This window comes from Typha latifolia, chromosome 12 (assembly GCF_019914945.1).
Source record: "Typha latifolia isolate L0001 chromosome 12, TyphaL0001v2, whole genome shotgun sequence".
Classification (NCBI taxonomy): domain Eukaryota; kingdom Viridiplantae; phylum Streptophyta; class Magnoliopsida; order Poales; family Typhaceae; genus Typha; species Typha latifolia.
Window position 1 is genome coordinate 7934583 of NC_133097.1, and position 15905 is coordinate 7950487.

At 37.8% G+C, this 15905-nt stretch overlaps 2 protein-coding genes and 1 long non-coding RNA gene across 3 annotated transcripts; 2 read left to right on the plus strand and 1 right to left on the minus strand.

Annotated features, from left to right (window-relative positions):
- The first annotated feature begins 5530 nt into the window (after positions 1 to 5530).
- On the plus strand, positions 5531 to 6296 carry LOC140798999 (WUSCHEL-related homeobox 3A-like). Its single transcript, XM_073153094.1, has 2 exons — positions 5531 to 5776; positions 6027 to 6296. The coding sequence occupies exons 1-2, from the start codon at positions 5531 to 5533 to the stop codon at positions 6294 to 6296; spliced, it is 516 nt and encodes a 171-aa protein (XP_073009195.1).
- Positions 6297 to 7669: 1373 nt separating this feature from the next.
- On the plus strand, positions 7670 to 12234 carry LOC140798745 (uncharacterized). Its single transcript, XR_012110904.1, has 4 exons — positions 7670 to 7800; positions 8816 to 10310; positions 10680 to 11315; positions 11555 to 12234. It is a non-coding gene; the product is annotated as an uncharacterized lncRNA (long non-coding RNA).
- Positions 9550 to 13855, minus strand: LOC140798744 (putative respiratory burst oxidase homolog protein H). The gene is made up of 15 exons (XM_073152769.1): positions 13333 to 13855; positions 13015 to 13177; positions 12881 to 12929; positions 12683 to 12796; positions 12176 to 12595; positions 11705 to 12091; positions 11497 to 11592; positions 11278 to 11393; positions 11098 to 11200; positions 10896 to 10984; positions 10653 to 10803; positions 10423 to 10569; positions 10206 to 10334; positions 10043 to 10121; positions 9550 to 9976 (listed from the first exon to the last, which is right to left on the minus strand). Exons 1-15 carry the CDS (start codon positions 13703 to 13705, stop codon positions 9867 to 9869), a joined length of 2526 nt encoding a protein of 841 aa, XP_073008870.1. The 5' UTR covers positions 13706 to 13855; the 3' UTR covers positions 9550 to 9866.
- Between the last annotated feature and the right edge of the window lie 2050 nt (positions 13856 to 15905).

A 15905-nucleotide genomic window follows, 5' to 3' on the forward strand; every position in this document is an offset into this window, starting at 1 on the left:
GATAGGTTTTGTGACACTGGAAATCAACACATTTGCTTTCATACCAAACCAAATTAACTAATGAAGTATTTTAAAATTTTAAGTTCTCAGAAAATAATAGTCATTTTACTTTTATTTTAGAGAAAAGAAAGTGAAAGAAAAAATAGCCGAGGGTAAAATAATTATTTTAACATGCTCTATTAATAATATCATATAAGAGTGCAAGAAATTTTTCATAATTTAGGAGGGTCAATATATAAAATATTGAAAAAGGCTCATTAACAAATAAGCAACAGGGTGCATATTGACTTATTTTGAGTGCAAATTTCCCTGTTTGAAGAGTTGGAACAGAGCAAAGCCCTTAATACTCTATCCCACGCATTCGCAAATCAAACAGTAGACAACTATTGCAGAACAGAGTTTGTCTGCAACTTCGTTTTGCCTTCTTCCGTCTCATAAACAAATATTTTCCTCTTTGGACTCGAGAGAGGAGCAAAGAAAGAGTAGGCTTTCCCTGTTACACACTTTGATGTCCCCACTGGATAGGATAGATAGCCAGAAAGGAATGAATAAGAAGAAGAAGAAGAAGAAGAAGACGACGACGACGATATAGCTTTTGGGAGATGGGTGTGGGAATAAATGGTAGAATCGGGAGGAGATCATGCGGTTCCCAACTCCCAAGAGAAAAGGACGAGAAGGGAGGGAATTCCGTGGGGCCCATGGGGGACGGGGGAGGAAGAGGAAAAGACGACTCCTTTTTGTTTCTGGTCAACGTAACACAGTGGATTCCATTATCCTACGCCCTGGACTCGAAACCTTTTGGTCTATTTATTGGACCTCCCTCCCAACCACCTAAGCTTTTGGGGGGTTCTTTCTTTAGCCTTCTGTCACTGTTTGGGTTTTAATGCTTCGGATATAAAATTTGGTGCATAAATTAATGCCTTTTAGGGTTCTTCTTTTCTTCTTCTTCTTCTTCTTCTTCTTCTTCTTCTTTTTTCTCTCTTTTAATGATCAGGCCCAAGTGATTATGGCAATATAATATGTATGATGAATACATCAGCGAGCATCAGATGAGGTGCTTCTGTCATTTTGAAAACGAAAAAGAAAAAGGAAATCAAATTGTGAACATTGAGTGCACCTGTACTCTGAAAGAAATATTTATCAATTCTCATTCTTGTTGAATTTAAAATAAGAGAGAGAGAGAGAGAGAGAGAGAGAGAGAGAGAGAGAGAGAGAGAGAGAGAGAGAGAGTGGAGAATGGAGGCAACTGCACAGAAACTGTTAAAAACTGGAAATTAAGGTCAATGACTGGTGCAAAAGAGAAGGGATCATAAAAGACTGCACAACATTGTTCACTGGAATACACACATGCACACACAGGACATAGTGAAACATTTATAACTCAAGCCTTCAATTCAAAGCACACCAACCAACTGCATCCAAATTTACATGCTGCAAGGACAACACTATCAATATCTCCAGACCAACCCTTGAAGCTTGATTGCATGCAGCCTTCTCTTTATAGGCAGAGAGGAACTTTTCAACAAAAAAAAAAATAAAGAAATAAATAAATAAAACTACCACTTCTTTTTCTTTCTTTGAGAGAGGAAGAACTAATAAAATATTGGGACCAAATTTATTTTTCTATACCCCTTTTAACTTTTAACTAAACTGCAACTAGAAAAGCCAGAGAAAAGAATCCAAGACGACTTGGTTACGCACAGTGAATCAAAGTTCACCACGTACAATATATTTAATTATAAAAATACTTTGTTTTTTTTTTTTTTGCATCTATATTTGTATCAACCAAGATAAAAGGTTTCTTTTCTTCCTCACTCTAATATCAACTTTGACCTCCACCGGATAATATTCCAAGTTTAATTAAGGAGGATTTAGCGAGATTAGTAGGAATATCCTACAACCTGAGAGATATAGAATGTGCACGTGGACGTCTGGTAGCCATTCTTCTTCTCCACGTAGGCAGGCCTTGCTCACTTTTATGAAAAGGTTGTGGATTTCCATAACTTTTCGCCGCTCTCTCAAGCGTTCTGCGACCGGACTCGGGGAGAAAGTTTTCTATTTTTGGCCCGGAGAAGAAGTTTTTCCCACACCCACAAAAAGGGATTATTACATAATTATCATGATTATGATTAAAGCACAACTTAAATCTAATAAAATTAACCATATTTACAATTGTGAAAGCTTTTAGCGGCATAATATATATTTCCATTTATATTTGTAAATAAATTTATTCTTTTTTTTTTCATATATATTTTTTCGGAAAAATTATTTGAATGTATAGCCTTCAAAACTTGTCACTTTTTAAAGTAAGAATTTTGTTAAAACTGGAAAATATATGCAAATAAGAAAAATGATATATATATTTCCAATAAAATCTTGACCTTTAGTTATGTTTGAAGTGAACTCATATATATATATATAAAGAGAGAGAGAGAGAGAAAAGAGATATATACGTGAATAAGAGATTTCAGAAGGGTATATATAAAAGGGAAACCGTTTCATTTTTTGAGTTATAGAAGATCATACAAGGTACAAAAAGATTAATTTAATGAGAGTGGATCGATCCTATACATCAAACCTTTGCTTTTTGGTGGTCAACATAGAACAGGCTTTGAATCAATTAAATCTAGTTGTATTCATGAAGATTGTTATAATATGGAAGCAGGCTTTTGCTCTCGAAACAGTTTAAGCCGATTGGGACCAAGGATAGATAGATAGATAGATAGACAGACACGAAATCCGAGGAGAAGGCAACTGAAATAATCGATAACTATCTCTCCTCATTCAATTTGCCAAGTGAGGGCTTTGTTGCGATAATTTATTATCTTATTATCCCTTTCCCTGTAACAAATTCATTGCATTGTATTATTTGATTTATTACATCTCTCTCTGTCCCACATCTCTAACTTGTTATAACTTACGTAAAAGGTGGTCTGTTGCTGTCTGCCATATTATACTATTGGAGATATATATATATATATATGTGTGTGTGTGTGTGTGTGTGTGTGTGTTTAATTAAGAAGGTTATTTGAGAGCAAGCAAACAAGTGAGAGAGGAACCCAATGCAAACGTTGAGATCAAAATTAGCCTAAGAGAGCAAGTCTGTTGCTGTCTGCCACTCGTACTGCTCAATAGCGCGGACGGATCGATCGATCGATGGATAGAGATGTCTTCATCTACGTACGTGCAGAAGTTTTAAATGAGCCAGCTCTTACTACGTGCTTGATACATCACAGCATGATATATAAGACACCCAGCAGTGCGTGTTAAATCTCACATTCTAAAATTTTAGAAGTTTCTCTTATACAAAGAGATGAACTAGAAAGATTTGTCATATTACAATATGGTAGACTAGAGAAAATATTACATTTAGATTTTGATAAGATAAATATAAATTAAATATTTCCTTTCCACTATTTAATTTTCACATGTTCTCATATTTGCATGTATTTCTCATCTAAAGTATTTGATGATATCAGCATTGTTATATCTTATTATATAAATGACGAAGAGTTTAATATTTTTTGCTGGGTGTCTAAAATAAATCCCTTTAGATAATAAATATTGATATGTTTTTAGTGTTGATAAATGAGTAGACAATATTATGAGTGTTTTTATCTATGTAAATGAGCCTATGTACAAGTGTTGTTAAGATTTGAGTTGAATTATTTTGAATTTCCAAGAATTTAAGTTTTTTCAAAGATATAGATGCACAATTTTGTTTGTTCAAACACACCATGACAGCCCTCCGAAGATATAGAAGAGCATATTTGATCATTTGAATACACTCTGACAATCGTTTGAAACCGTTTGATAATACAGAGACGCAAGTCAGGCTATTCGAACGGGGGGCAATCTTACGTTCAAACTAGACCGTAAATTTTTGTAAATTTTGGGAATCTGTGAAACCTAATTTGATTAATATTCGAATTTATCTTGAAAAGATATATACGGTTAGTATGGCCTAACTCTATGGGCTATTGGTTATTACTATGAAGACACATTATTGAAGAAACGTTGATTTACACCAACCTAAGCTTTGATCATCTTTATTACACGAAAATATTTGTCTGAAGGGTCACTAAGACGGAAGATCAATATTAAGCATTACTGAGATTGGAACTCATTCAAAGGAGGCGGTGAATTGCGAGGTCAAATGATCAAGATTGTTTCAGATAGAGTCGTGGAGATTAATAGAATATCTGTAAGTTAGTCTTGAAAACTGTAACAGTTTATTAGTGATTGATTTGATCCTAGTTTAAATTCGTAATTTTTTATGTAAAATTTTTAATGTTTATCATTACTTGTGTGACTATTATTCGATAGCTCATTTATTTTAAACAAGAAGAAGTTGAGAATCGTGCTTAAGATTTTATTTTATTTTTTCAAATATGAGAGATAAACAATTTTGATAAATAAGTTTGCGGGGTGACGTAGTTTGGTCAAAAACTCTATAATTTTTTGTCTTCGTCTTGTACTACCATAACAACGTCAGAAAAAAAGAATTTCTTTTCAATATTCATATGCCCCCTAGAAAGACAAAAGTTATCCAACATATATTTGCGTGCTTATACACACATGTGATACTTACTTTTTTGTGTGTATTTTATTCACGATTAAGTAGTAGTTAATTATACTCAGGTACGCAGAATAGATATCTACAATTTCCATATTTTCAACAAAAGATAGAAAGTTAGAATACAATTTTATTCCAACGATTGATTTAGTCTGGCCAAGTGTATAATATCTAACCAGATTAATACATATGCATGCCATTATACAAGCGATGGGATTTTTTTCTTCTTTTTCTTCACATACAAAACTCTTGCTAAAATTCATCTGCTCATTGGAAGGAGTAGACTGAATGATACTGGTCATCATCACCTAATAATTTAACACTCCAATCCGAATGCTACCTATCCAGACATGCAGAAAGTGTGTAACTATTGCTAGCTGCTGCGTGTCATTCCTTGCCTTAAATGGCCTCTCTCTCTCTCTCTCTCTCTCTCTCTCATATATGTATATATAGATGTACAACTAAGGGGCAAAGAGAAAGGAACAATGAAGAAGCCATGAGATATAAAGAAAAGGAAAGAAATCCATCGAACCAAAGCATTGAAACCTTTCATCAATGCCTCTCTGAGTGCATCATCAGCATGACAGCACTTCTCCACCCCTTCTCTCTTGTCCCTTCTCTCCCTTAATTAAACATCACTCTGTCTCCCTCATAGCCCTAGAACACTTTAACCTACGTCCCTGGCTCTATATATAACTCAGGACCCAAAAGAGAAGAGAGACAAAAGTAGCATTAACAGTGAGAATATATACTACCAAATATAGAGACAAAGCATATAGTTAGTAGTAGACACAGTGAGAGTGAGAGAGAGAGAGAGAGAGAGAGAGAGAGAGAGAGAGAGAGAGAGAGAGAGAGAGAGAGAGAGAGAGAGAGAGAGAGAGAGAGAGAGACATGCCTCAAACTCCCTCAACAAGGTGGTGCCCTACCCCGGAGCAGCTGATGATACTGGAGGAGATGTACCGGAGCGGCGTTCGCACGCCGAACGCGGCGCAGATACAGCAGATAACGGCGCATCTCTCCTTCTACGGGAAGATCGAAGGCAAGAATGTGTTCTATTGGTTTCAGAACCACAAGGCGAGGGACCGCCAGAAGATGCGCCGCCGGCTTAGCCGCCACCAGCAGCCGATCCTTTCGGAGGAAGCTTGTGCTTCTCCTGCCGCCGTCCATCATCTTCCACTCCACCCACAGAACTCACCTCAGGTCTTCTTTAAACTACTACTGTTACAACAAATGCTAGGTTTTCCTCTTGATTTTTAGGGTTTTTTTTCGTATTTTCTTTAATCAGTCGTATGCCAAGGAAAATGAAAAAAAAAATATAAACCTAAGTTCTTAATCTTTCTTTTTGTAGTTACATTCTTTACTAATATTAATTGGCAAAATAAATTCAGATTTTTATATCTCATGCAGTGTTCTAATGTGTACTATAACCATTTTCGATCTACTTGGTTAGGGCTACTCTAATGAAGCAACCGACCAAGGAATGGATCTGGTGGGGAAGCTAGAAGATGGAAAGAACCATGAACAAGAGGCAGCTGCTGCTTCAAGTGTACATATGGCAAATGAGCAAGAATGGATGACACTAATGGATCTAAGCATTGCTTCTAGTCCTCCATGCTGCAGACCTCCAAGAACCTTGGATCTCTTCCCCATCAAGAGCACTAGCCTCCGAGAAGAGTGCAGCTCATCCAAATCCTCCTCATGCTCCACTTCCACCAACTAAATTAGTGCAACAAGTAGCCAACTTGTAGCTTGGTCGATCTCATCTACTAATTAGCTTTACTTTCTCTAAAATATGCACGTTCTGCATGCATTTAGTGTCCTTCGTCAGTTTCATCACTCTTCTTACATATCTTCCACTACTTGTACTACGTAGTTAATGCTAAGACTTCTTCACTCTTAAATCAAGCCCAGTGCAAGATCTTTACTCTCTCTTATCCTCTCGGGTTTTTGTTTATTGTGTTTTTATCTTGAAGCTAGCTAGTTAGCTAGCCGCAGTCAAGTGGTAGACAAATTGGAACAAAAAGAGCGAGATAGAAGACTTGCTAAACCAGTACAAAATACATGCATGCAGATGTCTTTTCCTGATAGATATATAATAATCAAACCTTTGAAACAAACTGAACACAAACAAAAGGAAAAAAGAAAAAGAAGAAGAAAACAAGTGCATGGGATTGGATTTTGGTCGGGCAGATGATGTGACTGATGCAAAGCTGAAGTCAAAGATACCTCGGGCAAGCCCCAACAAGTAACTCAGTCTTGTCTTCCACTTCTCAGAGAAGAAAAGAATTACTTGGCATCAACAGCAGAATCACTGTAGAAGAACAACAACTTCTATTTGGAATCTACTCTCCCTTTTCTTTTCTTTTTAAAAGACAAGAAAACCTAACTATGTAGTGGTTATGGATATATATATATATAAAGGAGTTGAGTTGATCGATCCTATACAATGCATACTAGAGGTCTAATGTTAATTACGAAAGATTTATTAAAAGGAGATAGCTAGATATATTAAGTTGTTGGAAAATTTATCAAAAAGTAATCCTTTTGTCTTAAATATTATTATCTACACCCTACAATATCGATATTTATAATATATTCAACCCTTACACATTAGTTATAAAGAATAACTAAATTAATTAGAGATGTACAATTATCTTAATACTCTTGAATAAGTTTATTAATTTTAAAGTAAAAATAAAAAGGGAATCAAAATTTAGGATCAAATTATGAGTATTACATATTATTTTATAAATTAAAAAGTAATATAATATTTTCTCTTTTGTTAGATATTGCCCGATAAAAATAAACTCTCTAATGTAGAGTTCCAATCAAGTTATATATCCAACATTTAGAAGCTTTGGCTATACAAATTATTACAACTTTATTATCTTTTTAAAACCATAAAAGAACATACATACACGTGCCACGTTCATGGCGAGAGGCGGGTTAGCGGATCCGTGTCCTAACCCGCCGCCGTTTCCAACCCGTACCGATATGCCTTCCGACTCGGACCCACTGCTTTCTCCGTGGCCAGTAATCGAAGCGGATCCGAATCAAGTATGAACTTAATTTAAATCCCTATTCACATCCAGTGAAGGCGAAAAGAACTCACCTTGTGTTTGCGTTCCGAACCGCACGAAGATTAGGGTCGAATTCCATCTCCCTGAGCCCACTTCTTCCAGCTTGGGTCTGCTTTCACAACAAGGATTCCATAAATCTCAGTGGTATTCCTGTTCTAATCTTTGCCTCAAATCTTGCCAATGTTATCGTGCTTCTTGAAGTGTTTCTTTCTTCTTCTTCTTCTTCTTCTTCCTTCTGTTATTCTTCGTATGTTATCGTTTCAGTCTGTTTACTTATATGCGAGTTAGCCAGAGCTGTTTTGAGAGGAATGTTCTCAAGAATATGATACAGAGTCAAGAAGTATATATTGCACAGATTTGGGAAGAGAAATGGAGTTGGAGAAGAATACAAGTTGAGTAATTGAAGAAGGAATAGGGCAGGGAGTGTTTTGGGTGAACCGGTGGAGATAACTAGTTTTAGGTAATATAGTGAAGGGGAAATCACTTCACCACTCTATATTTCATTTGTGTCACTTTAATCACGAATGAGAAGATCGGTAGAGATAAAGTTATAGATAATTGGATAAATTTTTTAACACATCTAAAATATTATATATCAGATTTTATATCACAAAGATATAATATATGTTTAAAATGTATGTATATTTTTGTCATATTTTATTGTATGAAATTCGATTAGTATTATTTTAAATAGATTAAAAATTTTATCCTTATTTATAAATTTATTTCTAATAAATATTTTTTTTTTAAATTTGATTTGTAGATTAGTCAAATATGATGAAAAAAAGTACCGGTTCCAGTTGAATATAAGGGGTGAAAGTTTATTTAAACCTTGCAAAGATCATTATTATTATTATTATTATTAATTTAGTAGTTATTTCGGAAAAAGAATTTTTTCCATGTCTTATTCGTTTCAAATTTGAAATCTTTAGTCTTCTCTCTCTATATACATGTATAAGTAGGAACATACACTCTTAGTGACATATTACTTAGATGAACTCAATTGCACATTCCTTTTGTCTCTACAAATAGGAACAATTAGAGTCTACAAGCCAGGTAGTGGGGCAGTGAGAATGTTTGCCATTGCCAATCCTGTCTTTCAGGCTATGTTAAACAAGAAAATGTCTGATCTCAAAGTTCTACTTTCTCTGTGATACAGATCATCCACTTCTTCTGTTAGTTTTATCGGAGACTTGTACAATTTAGTGTCATGGAAACAGTTCACGACAGACAAAAGGCAGAATCTGCTGTAATTGAGGTGGTTGGAGAGCCTGCTATCATAATTAACGGCGTCCCGAATTTGACCTGTGATGGCTCTGTACATGAACCTATGCATAATGCTAGCAATGCAGAATCTGAAGGTGATCCTTGTTTTGCCGAATGGCTGGAAGGAAGGAAAGTAAGCAAGTTGTTTGGAGATCAGTATTACCCTGGCAAAGTGGTTAAGTATGATAGAGAAACAAATTGGTACAGGGTTGTGTACGAAGATGGGGATCTTGAAGATCTTGAGTGGCATGAACTGGAGGAAGTGCTGTTGCCTCTTGACATATCGATTCCACTCAAAAACTTGGCTTTGCAAAGGTGTAAGTGTGAGAATTCTGCTAGGGACTCTGGTTATAACATAGGTAGATCAAGGAAAAGTCAAACCAAAGGTGAAGGGACTGTGGAGAAGGCACCAAAGTTGCCGCAAGCATCTAAAAGGAGTATAGTGAGCACCCAAAAAAGGAAGCAAACTGGCGAGAAATTTTGAAGAGGCAAAACAATATGTTGAGAAGTATCTCTATCAAATATTTTTCAAAGTGCGACGTGAGTTGAATCTGAATGTGCAAGAGTGAACACTGCCATTATTGCAGAAGATGCTTCAACTTAGGTATTTACAATAAACAAGAAAAGGAAGATAAAGATCATATATTCAATGCACTGGTCTTTTTATAAGTTCAAGAAAGGCAGCCAATGGCCTGCCTGCTACATTATTCTCTCAAGCACTTGTCTTGGCTCCAAACAATTGTAACAAGGAACCTGATTTTTGTCCATATATACTGGTTGATTTGTAACTCATCTTAATCTATGCGCACAATGCACTATTGACTAACAATACAAATTCTATACATATAGCTGTAAGAAAACATATAATACTATCATGTATCGGAATCTCCTTCCTTCTCCTGTACAAGTATATGCTGTCCATCTATGTTCTCTTGGTTCGGAGTTTAGAAGTTCTCCTTGTGGAAGTGGAAGCGAGTAGATGTTGTATGGCTGAACTCTTGCGAAAGATCTTTCAATTGTTTTGTAAGTGTTGGAGATCCGCAATAGAAAACACCTGCAGTTCTCTGTGTTAGCAAATTCACAGGCATTAAAGCACCACATTGAACTCTATTGTGCTTACCTATACGAGAGTTCTTGTGGGCATTGGCTAAATCAGAGAACACCTTTCTCCAGTTTGGCCTTGCGAAGTGTGTCCGAATCTGTTATGGAAGGGTAACTGTTAGAGAGAAAACAAATGTCTGTTTTGTAATGTTTTACCTTAAGCAGTGATAATGAGTGCTTACCCGGCTTCCGGACACGATATCAACACCATTTTTGGCATGTTGAAGCGACTGAACCATAGCAATCAACGCAGACCTAGCATCACCTTCTTCATACACACTGGTCAGGTAATTGTGCATTTCTATAACATTCTGCAATAGATGAACATCACATTATCTGTTATCTGTCAGAAACAATGAGAATGGAAAAAGCTTAATGAAGCAGTTACTGAGGAAGTACATCATGATCACTCTCGGCAACATCATTCATGACACCTTTGAACCATTCGAATGAGCCCTGTTCCCTTGTTACCCAATAGAAATAAGCCCTTCCTGGACCATCACTCTTGATGCTATTTATCTCAGACTTGTGTATGCTTTGGATCTCCTGCTTAGACTCAGTATGTTAGTAATTATTTTCTTCTTTTTAATATGATCTAACAAAACTCTGGAAATGCTCAAGTGACCTACTTCGTTGGACTTTATATTGTTCAACAGATCCTTCAATATGCTGATGAAGGGAGTTGCACCAATTCCAAGTCCGATGAGCAAAAGAATGTCATATTTCTTGTAATTTTGTGCCGGTGCACCGTAAGGGCCATCAATCAGGAGCTTTGGGAATCTGTGAAGAAAGTCATGTTAGCGAAATGCTTCTGATACTTTGTGCACGGAGATTCAATGAAAGACACTTAAAGACCACGATCATCTAATCACCTAGTCTGTTCAATCTCAGCATCTGCTATAACTGTGGTTTCAAGTCTGATAAGACTTGCCTTCTTGGAAGTAACTTGAGCCTCACAGGCCTGCATCAAGAGGCATCTTTACTAATACTTTGTTCCATTCTTTTGATTCAACATGTTCTAATTTAGAAAATTATTTACATTGAATATATACTGCCAAATTTGGCTAACCAAACCTTTCCAAATAAATTTCGGAGTTCAGTTGTCCAGTCCCCCAAGGTTCGGATATGGACACTCAAGTTGTCGTCTCCTGGAGCAGATGTGATCGAGAAGGGATGCCTGTTGAGATAAGCATAAGAAGCTGAAAGCAAGAGATATTACTTCTCAGTAATCTGCATCTCGAGATGATAACATACCATTCAAATGGTGAGACATCCGGGCATTTCACAAACAGGTACATTCCACTCTTGTACCTGAATCCTGGTGGCTTTTTCATATGTATGGAAAGAACATTTCCTGGATAAATTGCTGCCTGCATAATAATAAAAGATAAAATTCGTTTGTTATTTAGTTCAAAAAACAAGTAGAAATATTTTGTGATATTTTGTCTGTGTATCAATCTGAAAAGAGCTTACCTTAACAATGGTCACACGGTAGTTCTTCTCACGAAATTTTCTGATTAATCTCTCACAGGCATAGAAAAGGACTGGAATTGCAAGGTACATCCATGTCTGGGCAAGAAGAAGAAAAGATCTGGTCTGATTAAAACTTACGGATGACTGTGGAAAAGAAACTACTTGATGCCAAAAAAAAAAAGGAAGAGAAAAAATCCCCGATACTTACTGTCTTTTTGTACCATTTCTTGGTGAGGAAGATAAAGAAGCCATGCAGCACTAGGAGGATATAAACAAGCGCGAGAAGGTGGTGAGCATACCAAAATGCATTGAATCCTGCCAAGTGATGGAGGGGAGACGGCAACTTCACCACACTCCTCCTGAAAAAATGCGTTGCCAGTGTGAAGGAAAACGCCATCATGATGATCATCAGGATCCCAGTGACCCCAGGAATGCTAGCTAGCAGTGATGGATAAGTCGGCTGCTTGAAGTCAAAATTGGGCCCTAAAGTGGCAAGGAATTTGGAATTCGGGCAAGTGATTAGCCTTGGAAAATCACATGTAACATGAGAAAGTGTATGAACAATAGTCCCAGTTGCGATCGCCAATGCAATGACCTGGAGACGCCGATGAGCAATAGAAGAATTAATGGTTGCTTCAATATTCTTTGTATAGTTATGTGCAAGATTAGTTCTCCATACCTTGTGGAAGTTGATGTTATCATCAAACGGAATGATATTGCTAAGAGAAGTTGATCTGAGCCTTGTGAGTGTGTTTCGACAAACAGGTATCAGAATTAATGCCATGTTCAGCTTCAACGTCTCTGCTGCGCCTTTGGCTACACAGACACAATAGCCCATCACTTCAAATGCTGCTCTCCTCTTGTACTGTTCAAATTTCCACACAAACAGCGCAATATTTAGCGTCAACCATATTGACACAAGCCATATCCTCTTCCAGTTCTCAAGGATGAAATCTGCAGTCTTGCTCACATACTTCTTCGCAGGATTTCTGTATCGCTTCGGTATCATAGTTCTCGCAAGGCTGTTTGTCCTCTTGGTCATCTTCTCATTTCCCTGTGAACTCACCATCCCTCGAAGTAATGTTTCGAGCTGCCAAATCTGTAAGAATAAATATTGTAAGCGGTCAATATACCTATTGCAATCGGTCTCATGCCTTTGAAAAAGTATTCAGCATAGTTTTAATACCTCAATGTAGCCAAGATGATCTGGGTCAAGCTCTTCCATGATCAGGGCAGCATAAGTTGCGGCATGCCCCTTCAGCTTTGCAAGCTTGTTCGCAGAGGCACTCAATATAATAACCTACCAAAAGAGCATACTGTTTTCATCCCCAAGTCTAAAAGATATTATAACATTTGTGTAATAGAAATGTTTCCATCGCCTCACCTCCTTCACCTCATCCTCAGAGAGTTTTCCATCACCATTCTTGTCACACCTGAAGCAAGAAGAGCAAAGCCACCATGTCATGCAAGGGTTCTCACATATCTACTACTGGAAAAAGAGAGTTCATAGACCTTTACATGTCAAAGAAGATCCTTAGCCGTGAATCGAAGTTTTGGTCAGTCATCTCTTCCCAGAATTCCTTCAGTTGTATTATATCGATCCCATCTGCAGCTTCCAGGTTCCTCCTCCTCGCCAGTGCGATGAAAAGCTCACCGGCGAACTCCTTGGAATCCCCCATGCCTTAAAGAAACCAGATCCAGGTAGATATTAAGCATAAGAATTCTAAATTGCCTATCTAGATCTGGTACCATTGTACTGAACTAGTTCCACAAGTATTGATGCCTAAATCCTAATTAATTCAATAGGTAATCCGAGGGAGGCTAGGGTTCACTCACCAATACATTTCCCAAAATTCTCCTTCGGCAGTCGTCCGGCGACGGCGAATTGCTCGAATCTCTTTTCGACGGCCTTCCACCCGCCGTCTTTCCCAGACGTCTTATCGAGGAACCGAAGGCTCTTCAGCCCTAGCTGCGCGCTGGACTGCATTCTGTTCATCGACCTGCCGGCACCGGTGGCAGCCGGCGGCGCCGGCTTCTTCTCCCGGATCGAGAGGCGGGACGTGAGCTGCCTCATCTCGGCGACGAATTTGCTCGCCCGAGGCCGCTCCGGCCTCGGCGGGCGCCCGAGGGGCACGAGCACCGACCGCTCGGCGGCGGCCACCGGGAAATCGCCGGGCGGCACTCCGGCGTAATCGTGCGACGAAGCCATTGCTAGATTCGTTGTTAAATCTACGCCACGGTGATGCTCTTAGATTCTCACCGGCGAACCGCCGCAGGCTCCATTTTTTAAGAGAGAGAGAGAGAGAGAGAGAGAGAGAGAGAGAGAGAGACGAAGGTAGAGGATGGCTAGAAAGAGGACGAGGGCGGGATGGGAAATTATAGCCGTTATGAGGTGAGGTTGTTGGTACGGTAACAGCACCGCTCTCATATCCATGCATACATTAACCTATGCGTTCGAAATCCGTACCGTTCTTTCCCTTCATCCAATCCCCAGATCTACTCGTCCGCATAAAGGTCTCGAACGGACCACCTGAAGATATCACGCAGCGGACACGAGTTGTCGGCTTAACTTCTCGCTACAATTTCTCGCCGGACATTTTCTCATTTTGGGCATTACTTCGGGCCCCTCGCTCGGACGGCTTACACTTCGCGGTGAAGCTGCAGGGGCCGTCGGATGAGATATGTACGACTCTCATTCCGCGATGGCGACAGTCCAACCTTTTTTCTTCGTTTATTTTGCCTGGATTTCCCGGCTCAGCTTGCGATGCGATAACGCCGTCAATTGATCATGTGGTCCCGTTGATCTCGGCCGTCCGTTGTCTATGCTTACTCATTAATGTGCCAACGTGTCAGCATTCACAGCGGTCCGTTTCAACCTCTCTTTTACGAAATTACTATTAACATCTTTACTTCTTTTTTTTCAATTGATCTCATTTAGAATCATTATCATGATTAATTTTTACGGAATATTAATGAAAGATATGTCTCTTCTTTCTAAAAATTTGGAATGTTAACATATATATATATAGATATGGGTTAGGATTTAGATTCTCAGTTGACAATTTCAAACGTTTCATATATTAAGAGTAAAATAGTACCAATGATTGCAAAGCCATTATAATGGCAATTGCACATTTAAACAGCTTTTATTGGCAATTATATATTAAAAAAATCATAATGTTGTTCCACCTTTTGCAGTGGTTAGATGTCTCACTACAAAAGTGGCCTCACAGTGGCATATCATGCATCTTCTCTGTATCCCATACAAATGAAAGTGATATTTATCTATCTCCACCGCAGACTTACATTTCAATCCTACCACAACCTTATCAACTATTATTTATCATTTTCTTTGCATTACATTGCCATCATCTTCCACTTTACCATCTTAAAATTTTGTTTGCTTTGAGATCTCACTGCGCTACTTTTGTTTTGTTTGAAGTTGACACTCTCACCCTCTAAATTATTGTGAAAAAAAGAGGCCTTATGTATTCATTAGCTAATCTATTGATTGAGACAAATCCAGTCTTATGTGTCTTATTTTTTTAAGCTAACATGAGGCTAGAAAGCAATTCGAAGAAGAAAACTCCATAAGAGTGGTAAGGGTATGTCATTTATAGCTTCAATGGCTGCTCCTCTCATCATCTCTGCTAGTGTTTCAGGTTGAATAACTGAACGAAAGAGAAAAAAAGAAGGTAAATTTATCTTTCTAAGCTGCCAGAGTTCAAGCATAACTTTAATAATATGCTTTTGTGACTTTGAATATTCTTGATGTGCCCAAAGTTGTATTCCCATTTGACTCACTGTTTCAGACAAACTTAAACTCCTAGTCCAAAGTTTTGTTTTGCATGTATATCCTCAAAAACTCCTTTTTTTGTGTGTATATAATCTTTTAGACTTGGTATTATACATATATTACATATGCAATGCATTATTCTATCCCAATGATCAAATTCCTATCTAGGGGTTGGATGATCAAGTCAATTCAAAGTAACGCAATATGTCAAAGAGCTGTCACTATATGCCACCTATGCAAAGTTCTTAGCTTAGTAATGAATATGGAACATGGTAAGCCACCATTAAGCTTGCAAAAATCTATTGGATAAATTCAGAAAACACCACTATTGGAGATGACCAAACTTAATTTCTAAGTGCCGTGTTTGCTTTTCATGAGTACGAAAGCATCACTCCTACCAAATTAGTTTACCAACTATTTAGAAATGGTCTCTTGAATTGGTAGGCCATGGATCATGGAGTGCAATGCAACTTAACATTAAATAAGTTCTAATTCTTGCATCCATTGAGGTTTAGATTAAATGCATCCACCTACTCTTCTTGCAGTACAGCAAATCAAACGCCACCAACTCTAACTGAACAAATTAAATATGTAGATATAAAGACGTTTCCAT

Bases quoted from the DNA above. Each gene is read 5' to 3' on its own strand.
- LOC140798744 (XM_073152769.1), bottom strand. From the start codon at position 13,705: ATGGCTTCGTCGCACGATTACGCCGGAGTGCCGCCCGGCGATTTCCCG. The intron at 11,201-11,277 runs GTATGTTATCAT...TTATCTCAACAG, and splicing joins GATGTCTCACCATTTGAATG to GCATCCCTTCTCGATCACAT. The intron at 10,804-10,895 runs GTGATTAGATGA...CTTTCTTCACAG, and splicing joins GCTGAGATTGAACAGACTAG to ATTCCCAAAGCTCCTGATTG.
- LOC140798999 (XM_073153094.1), top strand. From the start codon at position 5,531: ATGTACCGGAGCGGCGTTCGCACGCCGAACGCGGCGCAGATACAGCAG. The intron at 5,777-6,026 runs GTCTTCTTTAAA...CTACTTGGTTAG, and splicing joins ACCCACAGAACTCACCTCAG to GGCTACTCTAATGAAGCAAC.